The sequence below is a fragment of the Ctenopharyngodon idella genome, chromosome 11, assembly GCF_019924925.1.
Source record: "Ctenopharyngodon idella isolate HZGC_01 chromosome 11, HZGC01, whole genome shotgun sequence".
Lineage (NCBI taxonomy): Eukaryota > Metazoa > Chordata > Actinopteri > Cypriniformes > Xenocyprididae > Ctenopharyngodon > Ctenopharyngodon idella.
This window is the reverse complement of record NC_067230.1, coordinates 5200040-5216776: the sequence shown is the minus strand read 5'-3', so window position 1 is coordinate 5216776 and position 16737 is coordinate 5200040. Positions and strand designations below refer to the sequence as shown.

Below are 16737 nucleotides of genomic sequence, written 5' to 3'. Positions count from 1 at the left end.
GCAATGCTATGTGGTTCCATTTGAAAAAGCCCCCGAAAAACGTTGAAAATGACATTTCAAACCAGAACTACTCAGTATGAAGGTCAAGTGAGGTTTCCTGAGTTTCTCCTTGTAAACAGCATTGAAACTGAACTTGCTTGTCAACAGTAATAACATTACTATGCTGACAATTGTTAAGGTCCCTCTAGCCAAAACTGTATGCCAGCACTGTCAATATTGTTTGAATTTTTAGCTTTTTTTATATTTTTCTGTTTATTATAAAATGTCACTTATACTAGTATAATAAAATATATATGTAATTACTAGTATATAATATATTATTTAAATGAATGAATGCATGCATGCATGCATGCATATGCATGCTACTGTAAAAGCCATGGGCCACAAAGAGATTATGAAGCATCAATGGCATTCATGAAGCATCCTTTGTTGAAAGATATTGCTCAGGTAAGGGCTACAAAAAATAAATATAGCTGCAAGCAGCAATTACAGGGCCAAGCACAAAGAAGGCACAACAAGTCATGCCAACATGTCATCTGACCAACTGCAACAGTGAGCAAGACCTATTAAGATCATTTAGACCAAAAATAACTGAAAAATCATAAATACAGTTAATAATAAAAATTTACTGGTTTATCACTTTTGGCCAATAGGTGGCGCTGTGACCAAATTAATGCGGTATGGTCAGAGTGAGGTGGCAATGACACTCGCAAAGTTTGGTGTCAATATATCAAAGCACTGCAGAGCTACAGCCTCAAGAGTCATTTTGGTATGAAGCCTCTACTTTGTTGCTGTGGTATACGAAAACAATTTTGTCTATCAACATGAAATCCATACCTTTTTGCTGGCATGGTCTAAAGATGATATGATATTTATATAAAGCAATTAGCATTTTTTAAAAAATTTCATTATAACATTTGACCACAAGGAGGCGCTGTCTCAAAACCTTTCGAGTACCTTCAAAGCATGGTGCCGATGGCACATCCTGAGTTTCGTAATGGTACACCAATGCATTCATATAATTTCATGTTTTGTTCAATTATAGCGCAACCAAGAGGCACAATCCCACCACTTTTGTTATGTGTCCTCAGAGTGAGCCCGTACATGTGTGTCAAATATGGTGAAAATATTTCGTTTTGGAATTACAGATTATATGTATTATAACATAAAAAATGACCCATGGGTGACTTTGATTTGTTTTTTTGCCACTTCCTATCAAAATTTTGACATTTGGGCATTAGCGTTTAGTTAACCAACTATGGTTCTGTTTCCTACACTGGTTTCGTCTCGATCGGACTAACGGTTTCAAAGATATTCGCAAAAGGTTTTTAAGCGCTAAATCACAATGTTGCACAAACCACAAGGTGAAATAGCATGTTTGGTATCGCTGGACTCGGCAAGGATTCAGGAGTCTAAGTAGATGACTCCCGTGAAAATAAGTCAACCACATCCAAAGTTATAAGCATATAAATATGTTTTTTTCTCCACTAGGTGGTGCTGGTCCAAAACTTCTAGGGCTTCTTCAGGGCACCTTGCTAATGACCCATACTGAGTTTTGTAACGATATGCTAATGCGTTCATAAAATACAGCATTTTATCACAAAATTCAAAATGGCCGATATGGGAAAATTGGATATCATTCGATTCGGCATGACACCCTTAATCTAACGAGACCATATTTATGGACATACTGTTCAGAAGTTATAAGCAAAAATAGCCATTTTTTGTATCTCCAGATCTGTCGCTGTGCCGAAACACTGCATGTTGCCTCAGGTCATGCTTGTGATGACACGTACCAAGTTTGGTCTGAATACAATAAAGCGCTACATAACATTTATTCATGCGTTTTTCGAAAATGGTTTGAGAAATCGACTTGAATTCCATAACTTTTTGTCAACATGTTCAGAAGATGATCTGATTAAATTTTCATGAAAATCAGAGCAACGGCCTAGGAGGAGTTCGAAAAAGTAGGTTTTTCGGAAAAATCTAAATGGTGGGAAAATGTTCATGACGGATGATGACATAGGGTGGAATCGAATTGTCTTGAGCCAAGGAATCAGAGGGAAAAAAATAGTTTCTAGCCCTTACGGTTCAAAAGTTATTAGCATAAATGTGAGTGAAACCTTGGACAGCTGGTGGCGCTAGAGGGATTAAGTTAGAGACTCCAAATTTGCTATGGACACAGTTCAGACTAGCCTCTAACTGTGTGCCAAATTTCACAAGTTTTCCGCAAGCGGTTCTATGGGCTGCCATAGACTTTCAGAGAGGAAAGGGATGAATAATAATAAGAATGCCAACGGATAGAACAGATGCTTACGCACCTTCAGTGCTTGGCCCCTAATAATAATCCCAAGGCATTAGATATACCATGGTGTGAAGACAGCCATCAACAAGTATAGAAAGTATTGCACAACAATGGTATTATCAAGAACAGAGCGTCCCTCCAAAACTGATGAGAAGACAAAGAGAAAACTGGCCAGGAAGGCATTTAAGTGGCCTACAGTGGTTGCTCCCTACATATGACAACTATCTCCCATATTCTCCATCTGTCTGGGATATGGGGCAGGGTGGCAAGAAGGGTGGAATCAAATTGTCTTGAGCCAAGGAATCGGAGGGAAAAAAAATAGTTTCTAGCCCTTACGGTTCAAAAGTTATTAGCATAAATGTGAGTGAAACCTTGGACAGCTGGTGGCGCTAAAGGGATTAAGCCTTTTCTGACCAAAATATCCAAATCTGGTTAAACTTTGCAAAAACATATATCCAGTCTCCCAAAACCATGTGGAAAATGTGTTATGGTCTGATGAGACCAAGATTGAACCTTTTGGCCAAAATTGTAAAAGGTATATTTGGCGTAAAAACAACACAGCACATAAGCAAAAGAACACCATACCCACAGTGAAGCATAGTGGTGGCAACACCAAGCTTTGGGGCTACTTTTCTTCTGCTAGAACTGGGGCTTTAGTGGTGAAGGGAATCATGAATAGCTCCAAGTACCAGTCAGTTTTGGCACAGAACCTTCTGCCGTCTGCTAGAAATCTGAAAATGATAACTCTCACATTTTAGCATGTCAATGATCCAAAACAAAACTCTAAATCAACAAAAGACTTGAATCCTATAGAAAATATGCAGGGGAGAGGGCCTCACAATTTAACAAATTTATCTACAGATCTATTAAATATTATTATATAATACATACAATTCCTATATACATATACACAAATATGCATTTAAGATCCATAAACCAACTTTTTGGAAAGGAAATAAGGTGAAATGGGGGCAGTCAAGGCAATAACATGCTCAAATTTGTCCTCAGAAAGTGTCAGGCAGGCTCCCAGATGTTTTGCTGTCTCGATTTTAAGTTTTCAAAGTTTCAGCAAAAAGGCCTCAAAAGTCCAGAGGGCTTTTTAATCAGCAGCAGTGATGGATGAGCTAAGAGTCCTCACCACGCTTGGGACGAACCAGCAAATGTGAAGCAGAGACACTTGGACAGCTTTCGCTCTATGGACAAATTACACTCCCCTGTTAAAATGCATGTCAAACGACACTCGCGTCAGCTCTCATACAATGAGACGCCAATTGTGTAAGCCAGGTGATAAAGGAGTATCTCTGGGAGAGCGCCATCCAAACACGGAGTTAAACCCAGGAGTGTCTGGGAAAATTACTTCTTGACATCTCGTCATGTTATGTATTAGGCGGCGATAAACTCTTCCTGATATGCTGCCAGTGTTGTTGGGATGTAGAGAAGGTGGAGGGAACCAATATCACGCCTCGACTGTGGAGATAAAGTGGAAATGTCTGCCGTTTCTTGATCCACCAGTGGCAGTGAAAATGCAGATTTCTCCAATTGGTCTAGATTAGCTATACTGTAAAACATCCATTTCAATACATTCAAAAGTTAAAGGTAAACATACTGTAAGATGAAAATTTTGAAAGTCCAGTAATTTGCCCTTTCATATACTTCCAAAGAAGAAATCATTCATATTTATAAAAGAAATGTTTAACACATCCAGTTCGTCTGCAGGTCAACAATTTATTTGTACAAAAGAGGGAAAAGCACAGTCAAGTGTGAAATTCCTTTGTGTGTCTAACTATTCAGAGTCGCCCTGACTGAGAAACCAATTAATGACAGCAAAAGTGGTCCAGGAGAGCAGATGTCCCATGTTAACAGAACCCAGAGCACCTGAGTGAAAGACTGACATATCTCACTTTGTGCCTGTCTACACGAGAGACTGCTGTAGTCTACAGTATGTTTACTGAGATGGTTTGCGACAGCAACTAGGTATTATTAAACATCCCGAAGGGAACTTTAAATTAATACATTGCATATTTGTGTCATACAAGAATCTAAATGGCAACCCAGAAGAAACTTGTATTATTCAAAGTTTGATTTTTTTAAATTAATTTATAAACATTATAAGTTGTTTTCCTCATGGGGACCGGAATTTTGTCCCTAATGTCCTTTAAAATGTCACTTGTGAGCAGAATATTGTTGTACTTAATTTCCAGTCAAGCTGTAATTGACAAATAATGGCACGCATATAAAATGCTTGAAAATTTGCCCTAATGGGACAAAGATTCTGCCATTTTATACCAAAAAAGTTTTAATTAAAAAAAAAATGTAATTTTCATCATTATCATTTTCATGAATCTGTGGACATAAAACTGTGGTGGGAATTTCCAATACTTACAAGAAAAAAAAAAAAAAAAAAAAAAAATCTAAAACTCCAAAGGACCAAAAGTGCTCATAAATTAAAACCACAACTTTATTTTTGGCGTGTGACAAGATATTTTGCAGAATGGCGACTGAGTCTATCAAGCTACCATTTTCAGCAAATTATTACTTAAATTTCAATCGAGATATTAAAGAGATCTTATTTGTGATTTGTGTCTCCTGGAAATAATAAAAGCCCAGTTCAAAACAGCAGAGCAGGACAGAAGATACCAACCGACTGAGGTGTTATGCAGTGTTGGGATCTTTCCATTACCTCATCACCTCATCTTTTCATCTTCCCTCAGTCTCTCACTCCCTGTCTCTCATCCCTGTGGACAAAAGCCACATCTGTTACAAATGGAGTGAGTGCAGCTATACAGGGACGGCAAAGCTGAGGCTCAGGGCAGTGGACTCGAGTTGGCACATTGTCTTTCATGATTAAATCATCCCAATGAGCTTTGAAATGTCCTGTGCTGCAGCCTTTCCATATGTAATTCATTGACTTATGGTGCTCTTTTCTAAAGAACCAGAATAACATCTCTCTCTGTATTCACACTATTGGTGTTTAAAGATGAAAATCTCACAAAAGAAGATATTTTGATAAACTGTTTTTATCCATATTGTTTGTCAGTTGGGTCCAAATCCACCACATTGGACCCCAGTGAGTAAATGATGATGTGAAAGACCAGAAAGTCCACTTTTTCCTTCCAGATGTTTTTCCTCCTTATAAATCTAGTGTTTTAAAACCCCAGAATTCTCAATAGTACGGCTTAATCGAAGTTCAATTCTAAATCTTTTGCTAGTCTAATTCTATAAGATACGTCAAAGCCAGTAATTTCTGGGAAATTAGTGCTATCTTATCATTTCAGACTTTATATTAGGAAAAAAAAAGAGCTTTCTTGGGCAATTCTTCTGTGATTCTTTATCCTCCAAATGGTGAATTCATTTTATTACAACTGCATAGAGCAGATGGTCCATTTAAGCAATTAAAAGGCTAAAACATTAGGAACTGAAATGAGGGTGAATTCCGACAATAGACAGCTGATGATCCCGTGCCACTGCATTAGTGCTGATGGACTCAGAACAATGCGATCCATAAGTCATTCTCAAATGAAACACCCACACTCATTCATAACTCGTTCTTCTGAAGGTCTCTGGATGGGGATCTCTGGATGCCCTTTAACAGATGAGTTGATTCAAGGGCAGGGAATGTAAATTGAGATGCTTCTCAGGTAGACGTTCCCTGCGGAGACCATCAGCAGATTCCTGCCCCTTCCAGGTGCCATGTAAGCAAAGCTGGCAGAATCTTTCGTTCACCCTTCTTCCCCTGCCCGGCTAGTGTCACTCAGGCTGTCAGAGTACAATACCAAGCCTTCAGTCATCACCGCCGCCACTGTTTCCATCTGACACATAACAATGGCTGTCCTGGGACGTTCAATCACACCAGCAGCTGCTCTCAACCTCACAGCTTCCTCTCTCTGGCAGCTCGTGTTTTCTCATGCTTCCTACTCTCCGCCGTTTCTGGATGGCTGAATCCCAGGGCAAGCGACGCATGGCAGGTTAATTTTGAAAGAATCTCTGGGTGGCATAAGTCTATCTCTCTTGTAATTTCTGCCTAGAACAGAGGCACATTTCTTACACGTACATCTGCAATCTTTCCATTAGTGAACGCTCCACTGGGCATCATACTCAAAGGTCTATTCTAGAAAACTTTGCTTGAGACACTTGCATTTAACACAATTGTTAACCATGTGAGATGAACAGTGAACTGTCAAAGAATCAGATGTTACCCATCATGCATTGCACGCATGTATGAGCATATCAGTTAAAGTATGTGGTATGCATGTGGTAGGTCTAATTTTACTTAATCATCCAATCAGGAAATATAGTTATCTCATATAGACTAAGGGACATTATCATTCACGCAAACACAAATGCCCCATCAGGGCAATACACATGGCACTAAAATTAATTTATAAACATAATTTATATATACATAATAATTTAATAAATAATAATGGACAAATTGAACCCTAATGTCTATACAAAAGTTTGGGGTCAGTAAGCTTTTAAAAATATTTTTGAAGCCTATGCTCATCACAGCTGCATTTATTTTATTAAAAATAAATAAATAGTGATATTGTGAAGTAATTTAACATTTTAAAAGAACAGTTATCTATTTGAATATATTTTAAAAAGTAATTTATTCCTGTTATGGAACTTACTGACACCAAACTTTTTAGCAGTAGTGTAAATAAGAAACTATTTAAATAAAATATAATCAGATGTGATGCTTCATACAGGAACTTCTGGGAATGTCATTTAAAGGGGACCTCTTATGCCCCCATTTACAAGGTGTAAAATAAGTCTCTGATGTCCCCAGAGTGTGTATGTGAAGTTTTAGCTCAAAATACCCCACAGATAATAATTGCCACTTTTTGGGATGAGCAAAAACACGCCGTTTCAGTGTGTGCCCTTTAAATGCAAATTAGCTGCTACACTCGGCCTAAGAGGGCGGGGCTTCAAGAGCTCGTTCTCCCCTTTCAGGACGCACTATAATGTCAGAAACTGCGAATATATGCTGCATGGAGATAGAACAGGTATAGTTTAGTTCAATTACGGTTATAACTTATATTGTCTTCTTGTTTTTCTCCACTATATTAGTACAAGCCTGTTGTACCGGACCCTGTTCGACTTTACAGATGAGTTTTATTGTACTTCACACAAAAGATGAAGCATCTGTCTTCACTCTAGAAAATCACTGTAAGAGCTTAATAAAACACAGTGCAAGTGTGCATTAAAATATTATCCATAAACTCTCTCTCTCTCTCTCCCTTGCATTATCATAAAAATACACAGCGAAGTACACAGAAACACTCGTTACAACTAACAGTAAACAAATATATACATTATGCCTTTTCGGGTGGTGCTTAATAAACTGGTAAACTTTATATCTGTAAATCAACTCCGATGAACTGTAATAAAGTGCCCTCACCTTTATTACTGCCGTATTCAGTATCACTCTGGAGACTGTATGTTTTGTATTGTCCTTTTGTATTGACATTCTTCACAAAGCAGTCCGGTGTGAAATGATTCACGCCGACATAAACAAATTTCGGTAGAGTTGAGGGAGCATTTTCTTCAAAAACAAAATGAATTCACCTCGTCTTCAGCAGCTCAGATTTAGGGAGAAAAAAGACGCGCGCCAGAATCGAGTTCTCTGTCACGTTTGAACGCACAATAATGCCAAAAATATCCATTTTGTCCAGTATCCTCATATGAGCAGCCTTAAATGAGTTAAATAAAGTCTTAAAACGAAAGTAAAGAGTTGTGAGAAAGTGGGATGCGTGTGAGATCTGCGTCATGCGTCAACGTAAGTTCACTCTTAAAGTGACAGCAACCACTAATGCCGTCTGTCATTGAAGATAATGAAAGAACAAAGGTAACAGAGAAAAGTACTCACTGCTCTTGACTAAATAACTTTTGTAGCTTTAATAATGATTATCTATATTTAATTTAGGCTATAAATTATGCAGTGCAGACTATTTGGTAACTTTATTCAATTTCTGTTAGACAGATAGGAAAGGCACAGGTAAATATGACATTTATTATGAGTTTATGTGAGGATTGTTCTAAGTTCACTTAAATTAAAAGTTGTTATATTTTTGAAGTTTAATAAATGTAAAAAATTATATAGCTTTCAATTACACTGTAATGTTGAATGGCTATAATTCATGTTTAAAATTGGGGAAAAAAAATCTATTTCATCCAGACATCAGTAGCTGTAGGCTATTAGTATCAGTGATACTGGCCTTCATTCATAAAAAGATGCCATTAAACAAGTATTTAAAATATACTGTCTTCATGTTGTTTCTTTATGTTGTTTTAATTAGGAGATTAACTGTGAAATTATTACATTATAAAATACATTAAAAACATATAAAAACTTAAGTGTTTTTAATTGCGATTAATCACAGAAAAAAACTGTGATTAATCGAGTTAATTTTTTTTAAGCGATTGACAGCACTAATATATCTATCTATATATATATATATATATATATATATATATATATATATATACATACACACACACACACATGTTTGCTGTTGTTTTTACAGTGTAGAGTTTCTACAACTTGCATAGCCAGACTTGGCAAAAGTGGGAAAAGGGGACCAAGGCAAAAAAATTCACAGCGCTACAGTACTGCAAATGGATCTGCAATTCTAAAATGAGGGCAAACTATCCTATTAAGGGAATGAGCGACTTTAGATGTAGATCTTTAAAGCAGTGCTCTAGGTAGTCAGCACAGAGGCTCTGAGCCCTAGAGAGTTGCTGCATGTGGGCCCTGTGGGGGTGATGGAGTGTACGCATACCTGTGGCTCAAATGATCGATGCCAGGCTTCCATGCCAGGCTGTGTGGAACTGACTCAAGTACTACTCGGCCCCTCTGTCCTCCCTGTCAACCCAGCCCAGCTGTGGTTGTAAAGGTGGGGTTGAAAAATGAGCAGAGGATGTGATAAGCTTCGTGGAACGAACTCCCAAGGCTCCTCAGCCTGCAGAAAAAGAGAGTTCGGCCCGGGCCCGAGGTCCTACGGGACCTGGAGGCGTAGAGAAGCGTGACACCACAGATACAACAGCGCTAGCCTTACAGAGGGACCTGGGGATTTCAAGTGTGCTTGTACTGCAGCTGGAGACTATCAGACAGCGCCGGTACCCAACTCTCACACCCCATCAATTCACGTCTGCCTCCACCGATTTAAGCTGGCATCGGGGGGCTACTTGAGTTTAGTTTTCGTATGAAATCTGGATCACCAAACTAACGATGTCGGTAGCTGTTATTTCACTGGATCGCTAACTTGGGAAAGGCTGGCAGGTGACTACAGGTCACGTGATATTAAGGAAACTCTCAAGAGGCATTAGCATTCATTAATATTGGCTTAAGAGTCACGCCGAGCTCATGGCAGGCAGAAAACGGCAACCCTTACGGCATCATTACAGGGCCAATGTGACTAAGAACTCGTACTGTTTGGAAAGTAGGGCATATTTATACAAGACGTCCTCTAGAGGATTAGGTGACTGTGAGTGTGAAAGTTCTGCATGTTGGCAGAATAAATCTAATTTTTTATGCTCTATAACATACATGACAGCATTATGAATTATTAACAATCAGGTATCCTTCCTTTTGTATTCACCAAAGAATACTTCATTGTATCAACAAATCACTGCATGCTTTACAAATGACTTTTTAAATGTACAGTATGAGTTAAATTGTCAGAATCACATTGAATTAATCAAACAATCAATTAACTGACTCAAAATGCTATGTGTCTTATTGATGGAGTGCTAATTTTAAATTCATGAAAAGTAGGTTTCTGCTTGTTTTAAAGAAAAGAGACATTTCATTTTTGTAGTAAAGAAACATTACCCCCCAAGAGCTGTTGATTGAGCTTAACTTGTATTAATTCCCCAATTCATTTATTACAATAGCTAACATGAAATACCAAGTTCTGTCATTAAACTCGAAATGCTGCAGGTCCTTAAACAATCACATTGTTAAATACATGGCATAAGCTGACTGTTTCCTGTTGCATTTGTAGCCAACGATTTTAATATTTAATTTAATTTATCTGGTCAATGTTTGCTGTAGCAATTTGCAGCACACTTACAGAGTTCCTCTGAAACCCCCCACCTTCCCCACCTCCACCTGTATAGATCTGCTATGGGTAATTTTATATATGCTATTTGTGTAGCAGCAGCATGTCTTACATGCTCACAGCAGCGTATCTATATATAGGCAGTTGCAAGTCTCTGTACTTGCTGTACGGCAGCAGCAATAATTAGCAGCAGCAGAAAATTCTTGTTGTGTTGTGGACAAGAAACATGTCAGACTACACGTTGCTTCACGACCAATCATCACTTGCCATCTTTAACAAAGTGTGTGATGTCATCAAGTAGGCGGAACTAGGTCTGACTTCTGGAAGCAAGAACATAAACAAACAGGCTACTGAAGTGGCGTGTTAGCTTAATGCTAATTCCAGTACTTACTGGGTTGCTGTAGTGCCTCAGTCATTGTATGTTTCACTGTCATTGTAGTCCCTCGAGGAAACATCATTAAGGCAGTAGTATTGTTGCCATAGCTCTACGAACCTTTCCTCCATTGCATAATTCCACCTAGCAGCACCAATACCATCATATCTCTTTCATTTGCCATGTTTGAAAGCTGTGTACAGATTAGCTTCTGTGCTCCTGGCCAACATCACAGATGTGACAGAACTCATTGCGGAGGACTGAAAAAATATTAAACATGCTAGTCTTTCTGTCTTGACGTTGTGAAGCGTTGCAGATGTGGCGTTGATTGTTGTCCACTATGACACACTATATGAAAGATTTTTTTGCATCCCAACACCCATTGTCATTTATGAATCACCATCACACCCTAGGTCAAACAGATTGTGCAAAAATGGGGCTGATATTGTGTAGTCTGAACCTGGCATAACATTGTTATATCCATTACCATGCTAAACTCTTGGTAATGGATCTGACAAAAATCCAGCTGAAAGAGGCCACAGCCACCAGGGAATACCGTTTCCATGAAAGGGTGTACAATGCTTAGGTAGGTGGTACGTGTCAAAGTAACATCCACATGGATGGCAGGACCCAAGGTTTCCCAGCAGAACATTGCCCAAAGCATCACGCTGCCTCCGCTGGCTTGCCTTCTTCCCATAGTGCATCCTGGTGCCATGTGTTCCCCAGGTAAATGAGGCACACGCACCCGGCTGATGTAAAATAAAACGTGATTCATCAGACCAGGCCACCTTCTTGCATTGCTCCGTGGTCCAGTTCTGATGCTCACGTGCCCACTGTTGGTGCTTTCAGCAGTGGACAGAGGTCAGCATGGGCACCCTGACTGGTCTGCGGCTATGCAGCCCCATACGCAACAAACTGTGATGCACTGTGTATTCTGACACCTTTCCATCAGAACCAGCATTAACTTCTTAAGCGTTTGAGCTACAGAAGCTCGTCTGTTGGATCAGACCACACGGGCCAGCCTTGGCCACCCATGACCCTGTCGCCGGTTCACCACTCTTCCTTCCTTGGAGCACTTTTGATAGTTACTGACCACAGCAGACCAGGAACACCCCACAAGAGCTGCAGTTTTGGAGAAGCTCTGAACCAGTCGTCCAGTCATCGCTTAAATCCTTACGCTTGCCCATTTTTCCTGCTTCTAACACATTAACTTTGAGGACAAAATGTTCACTTGCTGCCTAATATATCCCACCCACTAACAGGTGTTGTGATGAAGAGATAATCAGTGTTATTCACTTCACCTGTCAGTGGTCATAATGTTATGCCTGATCAATGTCTATAGCTGACCTACCTCTCCCACGACAGTTTTCTAGCATCCCTCCACCACCCCAGCTCATCACTCTAAAATAACTCTGGATTCGGGCCAAATTCCGAGCTTGGAGCCCTTCCCTTGGACAGCACCCCGAATCTGCAAATCTGACACCAGTGTATGAGAGTGTGTGTGTCTTTGTATGCTTTTCACAGCCTGAGATCTTACCCTTTCTATCTTGTTTTGTTATTCAGGGAAGTTTCCCAACCTTTCTGCCCATTGTTCTGAGAAATATATTTTGACACTTCCAAAACTGCTCACTGAATTCAAAACCACACTAAATATTTACCTTCTCAGATTCTGCAGACGCAGAATCTACTGTAATGTTCCTGTATATATTGAATTTTGAATGTGTAGTTGAAGGAGACAAGACAATGAACGGACACTTTGAGAGCCTTTCATCTATTGTAGCATGCACTGTTGTCCCACAACTCTTTGTGTCATTGCCAGTGTGTCTTCAAGCGGCCTGAATAATTCATGGTGCAGAACAATATCTCCTTGACTGTGATGAGGAACTTTAATGATGCTCATATTTCTTTCTGCCGTTAATGCTGCGGCCATAACTGGCAGAGAGAGAGAGAAAAAAATGTTTATAAAATCTTCAGCCTGTTTCATCTATATTTCATAACATTTTCACAGGGTTTCTTGTTGAATCCAAGCATGCGTGCTGTTCCTCTACAGAGTGCCGGGGTGGGAACAGGCTGTCAGAAGCCATGCAATCAGTGTCTGTGGATTGAAACACTGCTGGGGTTTCATAACGTGACCCAAGAGAGCGCCGGACACTGGGTCACTATATTTTTGTCCAGTCTGGAAGACTCACTTCTCCATATGATGATTGGACAAGCTCTCCAATGAGCAAATACTTTGCAAATGGACATCAAGTCAACATGAAATCAAAATGGACTTTCTTCATACACATTCCTCATGTAATGTGAATGATTAATCAGTGCATAAAAAAATGCCTGACTTCATTATCTTCACTTCTCTTTCTGTGCAACAAATTACTAAGTTGCTTAGACTGCGTGAGTTACTGGATAACATTAATCATTAGCCAAATAGCTATTAGCCAAAACACATTCAGTCTGGATTCATTCTAGTATGTAATACCCATTTTTTGTGATCCAATCAATTCCCGAACTTTTAAACAACCCAATTTAAACCTAAATTCATCACAAGTAACAGTTAGCAAATCAGAATTCATTTTGACTACGTATTTTCAAGGTTTAGTAGTAGTTTCACAAGTGGCTTTTGAGAGCAACATTGCAGACACCAAAATAAATAAAATAGATTCACATTTTACCATTGATAAGTGACATCTTTCTTTATATTATTTTAATGTAGTGCTCATAAAATATCACACAGAAACTTTTAAAATTACTAAACAAATTCAAACTTTCGACCCTGCCATCAAAATGCATACATTTATTGAGAGAATAGAGTTTGGAGAACAGAATGTTCAGGTTAAAAATTCATATCTTAAAGGAATTAAAGCAGAGACTAAGAAAAAGGTTTGTTTATTTGCATAAATTTGAAAAAATGCAAAAGATTTAGCATAAACAAGCTGCCAATAACCAGAAAATATGACTTTTGAAGTTATTTGTTTTGTTTTCTCACTGCATTTGTCTCTTGAGTTATGATTTTTGTAGCTGTGCAATTAACACTTGAAAGCTGAGCAAGAAAGTCTTCCACTCAAAACGAAATCCTAATGACAATTATAGGCATACAACACTGCAGTACCTGAAAAACCAGCCAGCCAACAACAAACAAACAAACAAAATAATCACTATTGGACTTTTGTAGCGTAAGGAGGAGGATAGTCTTACCTTGGCAATAGTCTCATGGAGTTTGAAGGCTGGATCCAAGGTCTCTCCTAATGAAGACTCAGGAGGGAAAAAGGCCTCAGAGAGAAAAAATGCTCTCTAGGTTTAAAAAGGAGACAAAAAACACAAAGAATCAAAAATTAAAACATACACCCATACAAGGCTGTCAACAAAGTTAGGCTTAACTGTCATAATACACATCTGAAATAGAAATATTGGAGTAGTAGGTCTTTGAATATGTCTTTTAAAGTCAAGTTTCCTGTCTAACAAGGATGATTGTAAAACAAATGTGATGTTGTGAAATATCATTGTTGTTTGAAGGTCACAGTAATGTTTCAGCACTGAAAATATAAGATTCCAAATAGCACGGATCATTTGATGGCTGGATTACAATTGGCTGAAGATTTTATTCAATGTGAAATGATTGAAGGCTTTTTGGTCATTTTTGACCATTTTCATTGTTATTTATTTATTTATTCATTTTTTAATAGAAATTATGTCCTCAATCTGAGTGGTGCAAAACTTACAAGGTTTTTGACCAGCGAATTTAGGATAATTTTGGGCATACGTGTTTTGTCCGTAATTAGAACGGCCGCATCTGAGGCAGTTCATTGCATTGCAAAGACTGTGCTTCATTTGAAGAAACTAGTCAGGAAGAACTAGCTTTGTGTTTTATGTTTATTGTTATTATTGTTTACCCTTTGCTTAATTAGTGTAAAATCACATAGGATGCTGTGAGCTGCTGTATCCCTGTAGGTAATGAAAATATACAGGGATAAAGCAGCCCTGAATAAGAAAAAGAATGACACTCAAATATAAATAAAATAAGATCTATTCTAATTAAGTTAAGCAAAAACACTTTGAGCTGTGGGAAAAAAACAGATGCCAGCATATTAAGTCATAAAATTAAAAAATAGGAAGGCAAAATACTAAATCCCAAGGATATCAATGACTGTTTAAGACAATTTTATGAAGGACTATTTGAATCCAAGCCCTATACTTAGCCTGCAGCAATTTCTGTCTTCCTTCAATCAGCTTCCCCTTCCAAAACTGAGTAAAGCTGATCAGAAAGCATTGAAATCTGAAATGACTATTCAAGAGATACCTGATGCAATCATTGGCATTCCTACTGGGAAGGCCCCTGGGCCTGATGGATCTGGAATTGAATTTTATAAAAAAAAATATGCACACAAAATCGCACCTCTTATGCTCTTATTTCCTTTATCTACGCACTCTGCCAATATTTTCTTACTTTTAAAGACAGACAAAGATGAAACTTATTGCTCTTCTCAAAGCACATTTAAAATCACTAAAACTAAAATGCATCAGGAGTTATTCACTCAGATCAAACAGGCTTTGCTCCTAACATGTTATGTTAATTAATATTTTTAGAAGTATGAATATTCAATACATTTATTAAAAATGTAATAGATAGATGCTATTTACATTAAGTGACAATAGCAGCTTTTTCTTAGCGATATGCTATACACTATAGGTGAAAATAGCGATAGATTCTATCTACACCATGTAAAAGTATCAGTTCTTTGCAATAAGAGTAAATAGTAATTAGATGCTATCTACACTTTATATTGGCAGATACTATTTGCACCTCAGTATTTTTGTACATTAACAGGATGCAATGATATCATAGAGTGTAAATGATTATATTTATTAAAAAATTATAAAATGGATGCTGACTTATTGGGAGAATAAAAACCCTCCATACACCTTCCCCTAACCCTACCCAATAAACAATTTTTAATATTATTAAACACTCGTTCGCAGTGTATTTCCACTTTTAGAACATTTACTTTCAATAAAAATTAAAATAATGCGAGCTCAGCAAAAGGCGGATTTGAACCAGCATCGATCGCGTTAAAAGCCAGGTCTGCGAGCCTTACTTGCTACTGCTGCACGACTGAAGACGTTGAATTCCACGCATCTTCTTTAAAACTTGAGTGGCCCAACCAGACATTGGAGGGCGGAGCTAGTGTAAATAGTGTTTGCCAACAAGGAACGCTATTTGCACTTAGTGTAAATAGACACTCCGTTAAAAATGATCAGCCATTAGCAACAGTAGTGATCCAGTTTTTTTAACGTAGAAACCTTTTGGACTGCTATGGATTTTAGTTAGTCACTTGAGTAACAAATTATCCATTTTATTTTATACACTGACACTTCTGAAAAATTTAAACACAACAACAGCAACAACAACAAAACAAGAACAAACAAGGTAACACTTTATAATAACTGCATGCTATGAAGCATTAGTTAAGCATTAGTAAATAGTTCATTCATAATTTATAAAGCATTAATAGACATTAAGCAGTTTATAAGTACAGCTATAAATGGTTTATTCTTGATTTATAAGCATATCCATAATGTGTTTAATAATTGTATTTTAAATCTGCTTTGTAAAAGCTTTATGGGGCATAAATAGTCCTTACTTTAGATGAGCTCACAAAAATAGTTAACTGACAACTACTAAATGTTTTATAACTACCGGAATTAATCATGAATTACAGTAGGAATACATGTTAATAAAGCATTTATTAACACACTGATTAATTATTACTATATGTCTAAATAAGATGTATAAATGTACATTTAAATAGTTAATCATTTCCTTACACTTTCTAAATGATCCTATAAACCACTGACAATTCCCAATTAACTGGTTTGTAAATAATGTAATACTTAATTTAAAAATGATAAATTGATCATTAATAAAGTATGATAGATATGCTTATAAATCAAGAATTAAGCATTTATAGCTGTATTTATAAACTGCTTATTAATGTTTATTA

General features: G+C 37.7%; 1 protein-coding gene across 2 annotated transcripts in view; it reads right to left on the bottom strand.

Moving 5' to 3' along the window:
* LOC127522764 (inactive N-acetylated-alpha-linked acidic dipeptidase-like protein 2) overlaps window positions 1-16737 on the bottom strand; it is a 317380-nt gene that overhangs the window by 35293 nt on the left and 265350 nt on the right. For both annotated transcript variants that reach the window (XM_051913038.1, XM_051913037.1), the window contains exon 11: window positions 13934-14029. In XM_051913038.1, coding sequence (XP_051768998.1) covers window positions 13934-14029 — 96 coding nt within the window. The remainder of the gene's footprint in view (window positions 1-13933; window positions 14030-16737) is intronic.